At 39.8% G+C, this 14,670-nt stretch overlaps 1 protein-coding gene across 1 annotated transcript; it reads left to right on the forward strand.

Annotated features, from left to right (window-relative positions):
* The first annotated feature begins 6,403 nt into the window (after positions 1-6,403).
* Positions 6,404-13,965, forward strand: ppp1r3ab (protein phosphatase 1, regulatory subunit 3Ab). Its single transcript, XM_085359415.1, has 4 exons — positions 6,404-7,196; positions 7,742-7,806; positions 7,915-8,003; positions 8,757-13,965. The coding sequence occupies exons 1-4, from the start codon at positions 6,415-6,417 to the stop codon at positions 11,682-11,684; spliced, it is 3,864 nt and encodes a 1,287-aa protein (XP_085215541.1). The 5' UTR covers positions 6,404-6,414; the 3' UTR covers positions 11,685-13,965.
* The last annotated feature ends 705 nt before the right edge of the window (positions 13,966-14,670 follow it).

The following is a 14,670-nucleotide window of genomic DNA, read 5'->3' on the forward strand; positions in this document are numbered from 1 at the left end:
TTTAAAGGACAGTCAGGAGTGCAGTCAAAACAATAACTGAGACAGAGTGTCAGGTGATAAACAGTAATAACCATCAAATGGGAATCTTTCCAATTACACAACAGTGTTGTCAACCTTTTGTGAACATCATCATGCTGGATTGTGTCACTGACCCAAAATGAGACTGGAGATAGGCTGACCAGTTAATTAGCAACACAATTTCAAGCTTGTTGTGGCTCCTAATAGAAGTGTATGGGTATTAATAAAGGCAAACACTCCCAGAATAATAACTGATCTGCGCTGTCACTGATAGGGTGACAAATAACAAGGCTATTGTCTCCCTTTGTAGTCACACAGAGCCTACAGCAATTACCATGACTGCATTAAGAAACAACAACATGCATATTCCACATGTTGTATTACAAACAACACATAAAAAAGGTGCTACTAAATGATTGTTGGGGAAAATATAATTTATTTGAATTTTGCAGTATGTGGTTTCCTTATCTATATATAAAACATCAACCGTTATATAAAGACTAAAGCTGTTCTTTGGGTTTGGTAAAGCTGTCATATTGAAGTAATATCTCAGCAGCCTGCAGGATGTAATGAAAGAATGCACCAAGGACTTCAAGTTTGTAATTTTTCCACCCATCAGTCCATTGAGATGTTGCCCCCTGTGTTCAACCAGACTGAGAAAGTTAAGAGCAATAGGCATTACATGAAGAACAAGGAAGGAAGGAGGTGCAGTGGTCTTATTTAGTGCTGAAACAGCTGGCCTTTTAATTTACTGGTTGATTGGCAGAAGTTAAATCAACCATCAAGATTATGTAGACATACTTTCTCAAAAACCAGGGGGAGGACAAAGACGCTTTACCAAAATTAGCAAAGAAAAAAATAAGCTTTAAAAAAGTTCAACTACCACACCCCAAAAAAACACAAACCACACGGTGGTTATGCCACGTTTTTAAAAATATAAAAGTTTAAGACAAGACTGACAAATATATGTGTCAAACTTTTTTTGTTCTCCCCGAATGTTCTTTTGCATGTAGGTGCAGCTGGCTTCATTATCGCACTTTACAAATCACCGTGCATCCATTTGCTGCGTGCAGCCTGGATACAGGTAAGAAAGAAATGCATTGAAGATGAAGGTCCCTGCCTTTTATTATCAAAGGAAAAAAAACAGTTTTCTACATGAATAGTCCTTATTTGTAATATTTTTAGGGTTTTCAGATTGAAAAAAAAAAAATTCATATCACAAGTCATTATTAAATTCTGAAGACCAGAATCTGGGTAAAGGGTAAAGTTATTATGTCAGCTGAAAATACCCCCCCCCCCCCCCACCAAAAAATAGGATCTTTAAATATTAACACCATGCAGTTGAAGTCCAGATTTAGAAAGTGAATTAGGAGAATAGAACAGAACAAAAGTGACAAGATGACAGGACGGACTGGAGGAAGCGCTGTTGCTGGCCGCTAATTATCTCAGTTGTTTCATTGATCCCTTAGATTAAGATTACCAGGGATGGAATTGCAAGAGACAACCATAAAATTGTGTTGGGCCATGCTTATTTGCCGTTCACTTGCATCTGTTTGACCTAGGTCTGTGCACAATTATTCCTCCCTGGCTCTGACTCACAAGCTAATAATGAAGGACAAACAAGAATTCTGTGTGTCAACTCCCCGCTCCCCTCAGATCTCATATGAAATCTTTGTCACTGTCAACAGAGCCGTGAGCTCTGGGTTTCGTGTCCTGCCAGAGGATATCCAATATGAGGCCATGGGGTATTTCTCTCTTGACATCTGTTTGAGGAAGAGTGTTCTGTTTTCCACTTATGAAGGAGAGGAAAGAGCTGAAGGATGAAGAAAAGGAGGATGAGGGGCACGATGAAGGAGTAGCAGGACACACACGTACCTGTTTATGCTGAAGAGTCTGCCAGTCGTCGCCACTCAGAGTGCCAGCGTTCCCATTAGCGACTCTTTCCCCTCCACTACTGTCTGTGTGACTGAGGAGGCTGCTGGCTGGGTTTTGACGGGCTGTTGTGGGACTGAGAGGGGACTCTGGCATCTCAGCTAACATCATAAAAGAAGCTGGTTATCAAAGATGTAAGCTGCAAACTTCTACTGCTATTTGAAAAAAAGAAAATCTCAAAGACAGGACAAAGAAAATCTAATTAAAAAATATTCTTACAACCAAAACAAAAATAAAATGTTTCAAGGAAGGCCTAAAATAGGCTGAAATATGCTGCAGATAATATTTAGAGGACTGCTGACAAAAAAAATATAGATACATTTTTGACTTTCAAGTAAAGATTTCAACAATTTTAATGAATGCCAATCATAAAAAACATCAGTGCATGCTTTTTTTGACCTGTTATTGACTTCCTAACATTTAAACGATAATACCCTGTAAGATTTAATCATTTAATACCATCAAAAGTCAGAATGATTGATTGTAACCGGATGTATCCAGAAAATCGATCTATAGATTATAACATGTATAGGCATTAAAGAAAATTAGTCAACATATCTTACCACTGCACAAAGGCAAAGCTAATAAAAAGCTCCCTAACAATAGTTTAAACACATATCCTGTTACATAAAACATGACTTTAAGTTTTCATATAAAGTCCTGAAATGCACAGGAAGTACAATCTAAGCTCTCCTACTGAAAACGAACAAAAGCTTCGTACCGTTAAGGTGAACAGCTGAATTCAGAGCAGCCAAGAAGAGTTGGTGTCTTCAACTAGGCAGTTTGGAGTGTGGATGAGAGATAACTGATGGAGTTGTGTGACTACCTCGAGGGGAGGAGTCACAGCACTGTGAGCAGGAAAAACAATATTATAAAATCAGCCGGCGCTACAAATATATTTAAAACATAAAAGTGCCGGCAAAAGTCTCCTGCAATGTAAAAAATCTCCTCTTAAAATTTGAATTGATTAATGTCATTTACATTGTAAGAATACAAACATTTATAGAACATGTATTATTCACATTAGTGCATACAGCACACACAGCGTTGTGCTTCCCAGCTACCTGTTTTTTTTTAATCCTGACACTATTTTTCTTTGAGATATTCATAGATGTGCACAGTGCAATAAGCAAAACGCCCCCTAACACACATCATTTATTGCCTTAAATGAAAAACAAAGAGTCCTTTTTACATTTCTTAGAGAAGACAAGTATAGTTTTACTTTATTTAGATAATCAGTATCTAAGACGTCTGAAAAAAGGGCTCTCTAACCACACAACTGTCAAACTCTTATCAAAGAGCTATTTACAGTTGCATCTGCACATTTGAAATTTAAAAAAAACAAAACAAAACACAGCAGTACATAAAAACAAATAGAAGTGTTTAATTTAGCCTGCTGATGAATGCAGTATACCCTAGAGTGCAGACACGCAGCTGACAAACTGACAAATAACACTTTGAATAACTCTCGACATGTCTGAGACAAAATAAACTTTGTGGAAGACAGTTCTGCACAATCATTATGGATTTATTTTAAAAAAATGTTTACTCTCAGCGTGCCACCTTTATCATATAAACGTCCTCGACGAGGGTGAGGACTAAAGGCCAGACAGCCACGTCCTTGTAATTTATCTCTTGTTGGTATGAGGGATCGCAAGGAAAGGCTCAGAAACCTTTAGTTTCCCCTCAAATAATCCAGACAAAGAATTAATGTGTTAGCTTAAAAAATATTTATAGCAATAATGCACAATAAAACGTGTTAAAAAGAAGCCTTTTACATCGTGTATATTCACAGAAGTAACAGCTGAGGGAAATGGACTTGTACATCTTCACAAAAAGTACAAGATTAGACTTCATAGCAGGTAATGACTGACTTGTGTATATTGTTACCAAGGTAACTTTCTGCCACCTACTGGATTAATATTTACCTGCCTTCCAATTTGGATGAAAAAGGTAATAATGTGTTTTTTATATATAGGCACCTTTCAAGACACTCAAGGACACCTTACAAGCAATTAAGTATCAAAATCACAATATGGATATAATAACAGTTGGAAAACACCATGGAATTAAAAGTCAATACATCATTAAATACTACTAGTGTCGTGTGTATTCACATCTTATATTTGTTCTGCCTCCAGCTTGTTCTGTTTCATTATAAAATCATTTAGGGATTTGAAACGAGTTCTTTTATTTGTTTTTGTTTTTCTAAACTCTTTTACTGTTTCACTCTTTCACAACTGGAGACTGGAAACCTAAAGGGTGGTGGTGTCCTAGCCTTGATTGTGTGTGACTCTCTTTCAGTTCAGCAACCAACCCACTGTGATGCACTAAGGCTCATAATGTGATGAGGTCCCCTCATTTTATTCCTCTACGTGTCCTGCAGACGGCATTGTGGCTCCACCTGAGCCAAGGACTCGCTTCACAAACCAGTCGTTGTGCTCGTTGCTGTTCCTCCAAACAAGACCGGGGTTCCTGAGATAGAGAAACCTCAAGTTGATTTTCTGGGAGAGGGAAGACAGGATGACTTTGGCAATCAGAGCAACACCACAGAGTAAGAGCTTAGACAAGGTCTGTGTGTCCTCAGAAGATTTAGGAAGAGTTAGTAAGGATGCTGGAAAAGGTTCTAACAGCATTCGTTGCAGTTATTACTGCCGCCAAGGAGGTTATACACCAAATAGAGCTCGAAAAGGTTTGAATGAATTTTGAGTGGGGTCATATTAATAACCCATTAAAATTTCACTTCCATCCACCAAGGTCTTTAAAATGGACAAAAAGCCTTATAAATTAGAAACTACGATTCTTATAAGTGTAATGTGTATTATCAGCATATAGAAAGTACCTTGTAAAGATGAAAATAAATAATAATAATAGATAATAAAATAAAAAATAAAAATGTGAGAAACTATGTTTTCTAAATATTCCCTATATGCCTATATTGACTACATATAAGCATATAGGGAATGATATATGGGAATTCTAAATATCGCTTTACTGGGGACGTCTGGCCTCTTCTTCAGAGTCAAATAAGGTCAAAGTTTCATAACTTTTATCTTTAAAACTGCACTTAAAATTCTACTGCCTTTGTATTGGTGACATTTAGGAAATGATGCTGCTATATGAGGACGCTAAATATCACACTATAGTCTGCACTGAAATATCATGTGATGCTTGACCTCTGACCTCATTACTTTTCTCATCTGCCTTTCTTTCAAGTTGACCTCAAAAAGATTTCTAGCTATTAAAAAAAGTATGATCAAGAGAAAGAGCATGAGCTGCCTAGTTATTTTGAAATATAATGTAGTATAATATTATCTACATTCATTTACAAATCACTACCTATTATCCATTACCTACTGATACATAATGTTTACAGTAAACATCTGTCGGGCTGCCCTTATCGGATGTTTACTGAGTTACAAATTCTTAGAACATGTTTAAAAGGAACAAAGAAAAATAAATGAATGCATACAAAATACAATACTTGTCTTAAAAGTAAATACTGCTTCATGTTTTGTTCTATAATGATGCTGCTCTCCTCTGTCTCAGGTACATGGTTAAAATCACTTCCTGCTTTTTTCTTCTATATTGTAAAAAGTGTCAATAATATGTAGCATGACGCTTCCTTCCTCTGTATTCATGGTTTATTTTCACCCTACCTTCCACGACTGAGCACTGCAATAAAGGTATTCTGTCTGCATCACATCCTCTAACAGCCTGGACAAAAGCCTTGTCTCATACGAATCAATCAAGTGCTTACCATTCATTCTTATTCATTGTTAAACAATATGTTTTACTCACTAATACTAAGCGCTCACCACTTTTTTGGCAATTATGCAAATTTGTCACCTATAAGATAAATACAGGAAATATTACACACTAGAGCCATAAACTGTATCATGGTATCTGCCAATGTGATAGGTGGATAATAGATAAATCTAATGTGGAATGACTGTTTCTCACCTTGAGACTTTCACAGCTATTAAATTATCAGATATTCACAGATTTGAAATGATTTTAAACAGGATGCAAGTGCAATGGAGCCCGTTGTGGGCCAGAAGTAACAAAACATAAATAGTTTCCATGGTAAATCCCATGTGGCTGTAAAAATAACATTATAACTCCTTTGGGAGTCATGGATTCTACAAAGATGTCCACAAAATATTTAGACTTTGGGGTGGTTTTGTAATAAGAAACTTAGATGATTATCAACTTATAGTTTAGATTAGGTCATACAAGCCCTCAAAAAACAAAAAAACAAATACGGCACTGGGTCATACATTCTCTTCAGGAGAAGACTTAGACTACTGCACATAGTTTAAGTCCCTTCTGGCCTATTTATAGTGTTGGCCCTCGCAACAATGTCATCTGTAATTTGACTCCATCTGTTAAGTCAGAGCATGAATGTCAGTTGCCAGAAGCAGCGCAGTTCATTTTCACGCTGAGTCTCTCACAGAGAGCTTCATGGATTTTTGGGGGCAGCCAAGAGGGTCTGGGGCCTGTAACTTCTTAGGAGTCCCAGTCCTCAGCTCCTGGGACGTGGACGATGATGAGGGCGAGGTGGTCATCGGCCTCAGGCCTAAATCCTCTCCTCTCCCACGGAGAAAGAGCTCTGTGTCTGATGAGGACTCGGAGCCTGAGCCTCCCATGTGTGGCTCCAGGAGAGTTTCCTTCGCAGATGCCAAAGGCCTCAATTTGGTTCAAGTGAAGGAGTTCGACACGTGGGACGTGCCCAAACTGCCAGGATACGACACATCTGATGGGGAAGGCAATGATGAAGATGAATACATTCTTTCACCTCTTAATTTTTCCCTCCCGTTATTAACCGAGGAGCTACTGACCAAGGTCCAGAAGCAGAAAGTAGAGCTGGAAAAAATTGAGTTACTTCCAGGGACCACAATAGTAAAAGCGGTGGTGCGCGTCCTCAACATCTCCTTCACTAAGGCGATATATGTTCGAACAACTTTGGACTGCTGGTCCAGCCACTTTGACCTCCTGGCTGAGTACATCCCTGGTTCCAGCGATGGGCTGACGGACTGTTTCTCATTCACGCTCACTTTGTGGCCTCCATTTCGGGAAGAGGGGGCCAGAGTTGACTTTTGTCTGCGGTATGAAACACCTGTGGGGACGTTCTGGGCCAACAACGCCAACAAGAACTACGTGCTGTCATGTTTCCGCAGAACAAAGGAAAACGATCAGCCACAGAAGGAAAACGTGAACAAGAAAAGCTGCCTCAAGACAGCCAGGTGAGAATACAAAGTGATTTCATAAAACATTTTTAGGCACATTTTTTAGGTTTATTTAATTATAGGAATTGTGCATGGTCAGGGGAATGTCCATTATGCTTGTTATGGAAGATTGTAAAGGCCATTTCCTGCCTTGAATTAAATATCGACTATTCATTAAAAATGTCCTTTGCTAGTTAGTTTTGTAACTTAAGTTTTTTTGGTGATGACTATGTGAGGTCTATAATTTGAATAACTCATATAAATAGAAGAAATATGCTTCTTCTTCTTTTCTTTCTTTTTTTTTTTTTTTTACATTATAACCAATCTAGACTTTGTGAAATGGACAACAGTCACAGTTAGAAAATACACAATTTCACATCTCACACATATAAATACTTACAAGTTTTTAACAATTTAACACTTTTTAATCAAAACAATTTGTGTATCTCAGCACTGTCACCTTACGTGGTTTGTTGATTGACGATAATCACCTGAAGCTACGTGAAAAAGAAAAGCGAATTAACCCTGACTGATCGCATTTTTAATTAATTAACTTATTACAGTTCGAACTCCAGCGTGGAAAACAGTTCAGGAAAGGAGTCGTCAACACAGGGAAATATTGCAGCAGGTGAAAATTTTCCTTTTCCCCACTGTGAAATGAAGAAATGACCTGAAATTGAAGAAAACTGCGTTGATAGCCCAGCAGGATCATAGATAAAATGTTTCTTGTCTCCAGATGTGGCCAACAGTGGACTAGAGGGTGACACTTTGAAATCTAAGAATGATCAGTCAGGAATGTCAGAGGAACATGGACAGAAATTACTGGTGAGTGGAAAAAAAATGTTGCCGATATGACTGATGACGCAACAGTTCCAGTTCTGTCCTGACATTGTAAATCCTCACATGCAAAATGTTGTAAAGCAGGGGTGTCAAACATAAGTCCCAGGGGCCACAATCGGCCCAGCAAAGACTCCTATCCTTTTATTGTAATTCTGAACATTCGTTACAACCCAAAGAGTAGTGCTGACAGATTCTTTTCATTTTACAGCAACGTTTCTTTATCATGTAGAAAAAAATGAGATGTATTATTAATATTGTACCTTTTTTTTAATAATATCTCAGGGATTAAACATGTAGTTCACTGGTCAGGCCCACGAAACACTGAAGTGGGCCATAATGTAAGATGAGTTTGACATCCCTGCGTTAGGGTTAGGGTTAAGTTTTCTACATATATGATGTATTATTAGCAGTGTAAAGGCATTTAAAGGATCGGTATGACTGTGAGGTGCAGGAGGAGCAGAGAGCTTAACATGACCCTGGTGCACTTTTTCAGAGAGGGTCACATAACTGGAGTTGGGTACCACCAGTATAACATAATGTGCTGTGCACCTAAAAAAAATAAATAAGAAGTGATACTTGCAGTTTGTGCTTTCTCACAGTTTCAATTACATTTAGTCAGGCATGCTTTGTTTTTTTTAATGTCTTCTTGTTGTGAGAAATGCAGCTTTAAATTTTACCTCACTTGGTTTTCTTTAAGGGGCATGTTGTTGAAATGAATCTATCTGTGTTGGTGGACAGATTGAGAGTGGAGTAAACGACAGCCAAAGGAGTCGCAGAAAGGCTGCACGGATGGCCCGGGTGAGGGACTACTTTGCTCAAAGAAACGGAGACGCCAACAACGCAGATAGAGACGAATCACCTCCAGGGGTACCACAGGCAGCTCGAGAAGAAACCCCAAAGGAAAGCCATACAGATGTGCAACTGTTTGCTGAGAGCAACCGCAAACCAGAAGGTTCCCAAGCAAAGTGCAGCAAACCCCTCCTCAGTGTTTCACATGTTTTGTCACCAGCACTTGACCGAACATCTGAGAACGAGCCAGAGAAATCTGAGAGCATTGCTTTGGCTGCCTCAGTCACATTAGCAGAAGGTGAGAGTGCCACGGACATCCAAGATGACCTGTTTGATAATTTTGCTCAAGCAGAACAGCAACATACCAAATCTCAGGACAGTAGTCAGGAGGCAGACATGGGTCATGAATACATTAGCAGAACAGCAGTGAGAAATGAAAGCCTTGTTGGCCAGACCAGCAGCTTCACATTTGGCACTGTGGTGGCTCCGCTGTATCACCAGGTGTTTGGCAGAGTGGGAAGTGAAAGTCAGAGAGGAGCTGGCTGGGAAAATCCTGCACGGGCTACACTGAATATTGGAGGCTTACATCCTCACACTGGCATGAGACAGATTAGTTGCACTGTTTCAACAGATATTAAAAGTAACAATAGTAAAGCACTTCGAAATGTGATTAATAACCAGAAATCAAACCAGGAATGCACAGACATAGCACCATGCAATAATCGTGTTGAAGAAGAAGAAGAAGAAGAAGAAGAAGAAGAAGAAGCAAGTTTAAGTCTGACATTAAATGCAGAGACTCTGCAGGTTCTGGCTGGGACTGAAAATACAGACCGGAGATGCACAAGCACACTTAAGGGTTCACAAACTTGTTTAGAAGACACATTAAGCTGTCCTGAGACTGTAAACATTTTATCGCAAGCAGATTTGTTGAATCCACAAATACCGGCTGAGAGTTTACATCCCTGGGGAGAAGCACAGGAAGACAGTGTAACACATGACCCCCAAGGCCAAATTACAGCAGAAACAACACAGTGTCCACTCCCAGAGAATCCATGTACACATGATAAAACTAATCTGGATGAAACGCACGCAAAAAGCGATACACATGAAGTCAGGACCAGTCCGCAAACATCATTTGTAAAACTTGAAAGCTCTGGGGACCTGCTGGGACATGTTAATGAAGAACCTGACCAACAGAGCGCCGACTTAGAAGAAAAACGCCATGAATGTGAGTTAATCAAAGCTCTGTGTCCTGGTAACGCATCTTTTAGTGAGGTTAAACCATGTGAAGACTTGCATAAGTTGAATTTGCACCACAATGACAATTCAGTTACAAAAGCAACTGTTCCTGACTGCAAACTTGTGGAGAAATCAGATTTCACAACACCCGAGACACTTCTGGAAGCTCGAGGAGAAACTAACAACATGGGAGAAGGCAGTAAAATGACACACGGCTCACTCAAAGATGAATCAAAATCCTCTGGTGAAACTGAGGTAACAGGGGAGTTGGCTGAATGCGTGACTACAGAGACACAGGAAAAAACAGAGCATTGCAAAATCAAAGCTAAGGAGGAGGCTCTCTGTTTAGGAGAAATCACTGAAGTGAAGGACTGGGAAATGATGGTTAAAGAAGAAGAAAACAACATTTTAATACACGAAGAAGAAAGGGAGATAGTATATTTAAATCCGGGCGTCTGTGAAGTAAGAGAAAAAGAAATTGAAAATGAGGAATTTGTCAAGGGGAGGGCAGTGACAGGAGTAGAAGAGGACAGCGAAACAATCGGAGAGGCTGTCTCTGGAGAAGATGGTGCCAGTACTGAGGTAGAATGTGCTCAAGTCATAAAGATGAACAAAACAGGTGGAAGGGAAGAATTAACTGAGGAGAACCAAGTACAAGAAACAGAGGGACCAGTAGAGACAGAGCTGCACACAAAAAAACACTTTGCAGGAAAAGAGGTCAGTATTGAATGGGCACACATCCAAGAAAACGAGGAGATAAAGGGAGATGGGAAAATAAACTTGAATAAGGAAGGTGAAGGCGGAGCAGAGTGGGAGAAAGAACCAAAGGAGGGAAACGGAGAGGAGCTGGATCCACGTTACGAATTCCTAAATTACAGAGCAGTAGAGGCGGAGCTTGTAGAATCACATTCACGTGTGGCGAAACAGGAACAAAAAGATCCAGAACTGTGTTTGGAAGAGAAGTTAGAAATTACAGGAAGCAAGGATGGAGAGGTTTTATCTGCTCTGGTGCACAGTGGGCTGAAGGATGGCGACGAGAGCGTACCAGTGAAAGAAAGTATAGGAGAAGAGCAAAGTGCACACATTCAAACTGAAAAACAATGTCTTCACACCACAAAAGCTCAGTCAGAAGATGGAAATGGTTGTGCCGCTGCAGAGGGGGGCGCTTTAACGGATGAACCTGAAAGTGATCAAACAAGCCAGGACAGCGCTTCAGCAGAGTCGGACTCGGGCGATGAGGTGGAGCTGTACATGCACTGCCTGAGGGCCGTCGGCACAGGAGGATGGTCCCACGAAGACAAGAGCACTGTGAGCAAAAGGCCCCGTCTAAGCAGAACCAAACTGCTGTCTGCCACTATGCCGCCCATCACTGAATATCACGATGAAGAACAACACCTCAGTTGCCTTCAGGAGAAGCTTGAAGACAGCAATGCCGCTGTTTCCCCTGCAGAGGAGCGCATGGGTCAGAGTGTTTTGTCCTGGACAGACACGTTTTCCTGTAGCAATATTGCAAAATCACTGCTATATGCAACCCTGCTGGTGGTGTTTTTAGTTGTGGCATACCATTATGACTTTTTTGCCTGTTTGGGCCTCTACTTGATATCTCTGGTTTGGCTCTGCTGCCGAGAAGAGAAGTAACCAGTTAAAAATGACAACACAATGGGCTGAATTAAAATGTAATAATAATAATTAAAAAAAACAATATGTTTGATTTTAAAGGTTTTCAGAGTGTACATGGTACTGATGTGATACCCAATTCTTCTTCCAGTGATGACTAATGCATGATTTAGACTGATTTTTGCAGGAGATCTATGCTGTTACTTATACTGTAAACTCCTTTAACCCTGCACCATAACCTTCCGCGCAACCTGCTGCAAGCCCACCGAAATGTAACTACATGTCGGGGTGTCGCAGCATCGACTCGAACAGCGTGGATGGATGTGGCGTAGGGGGAAAAGGGGCTTCCGGTTACATCGTGAGTTAGGAAGTAGATTTCCAGCAGAAGTCCAAATTAAGCTCAAGAAGACACAGTTAGGCAGATATCACACACGTTTGCTGTCATAAGTCATTATTCTCAATGCTTCACTGTACATAAAACCTACATTACAATGGTTACATTGATCAGTTCTGCAGCTTTTTCAAGGTGAAATACACTACTCACTGAAGCTAATGAGAATGTTTAATTTTAATTTTAATTTTTCGATCATGCTTTAAAAAAATGAAATATTTTTCTGTTATACTACATTTATTTTTTAGTGTAGATGTCATGCGCATGTTTTTTGTTTTTAGGTGTAGCCTTAAAATCAGTATCCATGTGCAGGTTCATCCAGGTCAGGGTAGTCTTGAGAGACTAAGGAAAGGAAGGAAATTGGATTTCTTTGGGTTTGTGATGATGTTTTTCTAATCATCCAAGAGGCTTCTTCGGTTCTAAAAAATGGTAGAGGGTCCAAGTATTTAGACTCTGGTAAAAGGTATGAGTCATTACTGTTACCAGGGATTAAGGGCTGAAACCATTATGAGACCTTTCCCCAATCCATCATGTGACCGACTGAGGTCACCTGAGGTGAGGTAAATGGTTCTTAAATGGTGCTTTTCTGCTCAAGCTGTCAAAACACCGTATGCCACACCCATTCACACACACACATGAGTTACATCACTTTTTTCCTGCATCTAAGTGCTTTTTAACTAACATTTACAGTCCAGTGAACGCACCGGGAGCAACTCAGCGTTTAGTATCTTCTTTGGCCAGGTCACACTCACCCCAATGGTTTGAGTGGGGTCATTGAAGTTCCTGGGATGAATGAATAAACCCAGATAGAAATCAAGTCACTTGGACCCATAACTTTTGTTTTCAACTTTGACTTTTAGCTGTGCAAGCTGAACACAGCTGCTGTATGACTTCAGGGAAAAAAGGATTAGCGTTCCCTTTTAAAAAGAAACACCATAACATTTATAAGCCGGACACACAAAAGGTATAAACAGGGGCTTCTTTTTGATTTGAAGTGTTTCTAAATAAAGACAGGATGGTTCCGAGGTATCATGTGAAACACGTTGTAATGCTGTCTTTTGTCTGGAAGCTCACTGACTTTGTTTAGTTTGCAGCCATGAAACTACCCAGTTAGTTGACCTAAAAAGGTGTTTCTCTCAGAAGTAAACCCTTTAGAGCAATAGCAATGCAGTTTTATTAGCATGGCTGACATGTTGACTAAACCCTATACCTCTTGGATTGTTTAATAACTTTTACAAAGTGAAAGATAGTCAGGCAACTGTCGTCTTTGTCAGACTAACAGGTGCCTATCTGACCTCTTTTTAGGTGTTTTTACTTGGATACAATTTATAACTACAACAAAAGTTTAAATAAAGCTACAGTTGTCCTCACTTCATATGAAATCTGTGTTTAAACTGAAAATAAATAGACACCCTCTCCAGACACTTCATAAAGTACACTGTACTAAAATCAGGTTGGACTCCCCTTATCCCTTCAGAGCTGCCTCAATTCACAGATTCAACAAGGTGCTGGAAACACTGCTCAGATAGTTTGGTCCCTATTAACATAGCGTCACACAGTTAGTGTGGATTTGTTGGCTGCATATCTATGATGTGAATATTCTGTTGCACGCTCTATTGGACATAGATCTGGTAACTGTGGATGCCATCTGAGGTCAGTGAACTCACTGTCATGTTCAAGAAGCTGGTTTATAATTATTTGAGCTTTGAGCTCTATTATCCTGCTGGAAGCGTCCACTGGAAAATAGGAATACTGTGGTCATAAAGGGACGGACATGATCAGCCACACACAACAGGAAGGCATCTAAAATTTTATTCATGTTGTAGAATGTAGTCCCTGTGATAAAACTGTAGATTTCTAATATTTGTTATTACCTCGAGTCCATGTGGACATGGTTCTGCTGAACACAGATGTAATAAGTCCACTACCAATGTGGATTTAGTGACTATTTTATTTTCATTGGGGTTACACAGTGTCCACCGTAAGGCATTACCTCATATTCTGAAATGACTGAACATGCAGTTAATAATAGATGTTGTCCTGCAAACAGCATTGACATATATGGTATTTAACTTTTTCCCCTGTTGTTCAGACAGTGTCAGTTTGTTTTCATTAGCCAGAGTCAAATTACCATCTCAGACTATAATGCTCTCCATCAGGATTTTCCAAGCCAATTTCCAGAAACAATAACCATGGATTGGCATCACTTGTGGGTTTTCAAATTCTTAGCCTATTTTAGAAAACATTGCATCATCTTTTCAAAGGTTTAATATCTGTACAGCTTTAGAAATGATCCTTCTTACACTATCCCATTTAACAGGACAGAACATCCTCTCCAGTCACCCTGTCTTAAATCATGATGGGGGTTGGAGGCGGGGGACTAGATCCTATATATGGGTCTGTTATAATATAAAAATCGTTTGGCTTCATGCAAAGAAGGGAAATGATATATAAGGATGGCACGTTGAACTATGTTCACAGTGAGATATTTCTGGAAGTGCTCCTGAGCTTGTGCAGTGATTTACATGACAGTGCTGCCATAGGGCATCCAGTTTTGATTTTCAGCCTCTTCCCTTGCACACAGAGATTTCTCCAGAGTCTCATCACCTGTTGGTG

This window comes from Diplotaxodon limnothrissa, linkage group LG7 (genome assembly GCF_057381915.1).
Source record: "Diplotaxodon limnothrissa isolate DT_005_m linkage group LG7, D_limnothrissa_male_GT1.1, whole genome shotgun sequence".
In the NCBI taxonomy this organism is placed as follows: domain Eukaryota; kingdom Metazoa; phylum Chordata; class Actinopteri; order Cichliformes; family Cichlidae; genus Diplotaxodon; species Diplotaxodon limnothrissa.

What these genes read in the sequence shown, in the direction of transcription:
- ppp1r3ab (XM_085359415.1), top strand. Translation starts at nt 6,415, where the DNA reads ATGGATTTTTGGGGGCAGCCAAGAGGGTCTGGGGCCTGTAACTTCTTA. An exon ending in ACAGGGAAATATTGCAGCAG is followed by an intron (nt 7,807 to 7,914) that starts GTGAAAATTTTC and finishes TCTTGTCTCCAG; the next exon opens with ATGTGGCCAACAGTGGACTA. An exon ending in AACATGGACAGAAATTACTG is followed by an intron (nt 8,004 to 8,756) that starts GTGAGTGGAAAA and finishes GTTGGTGGACAG; the next exon opens with ATTGAGAGTGGAGTAAACGA.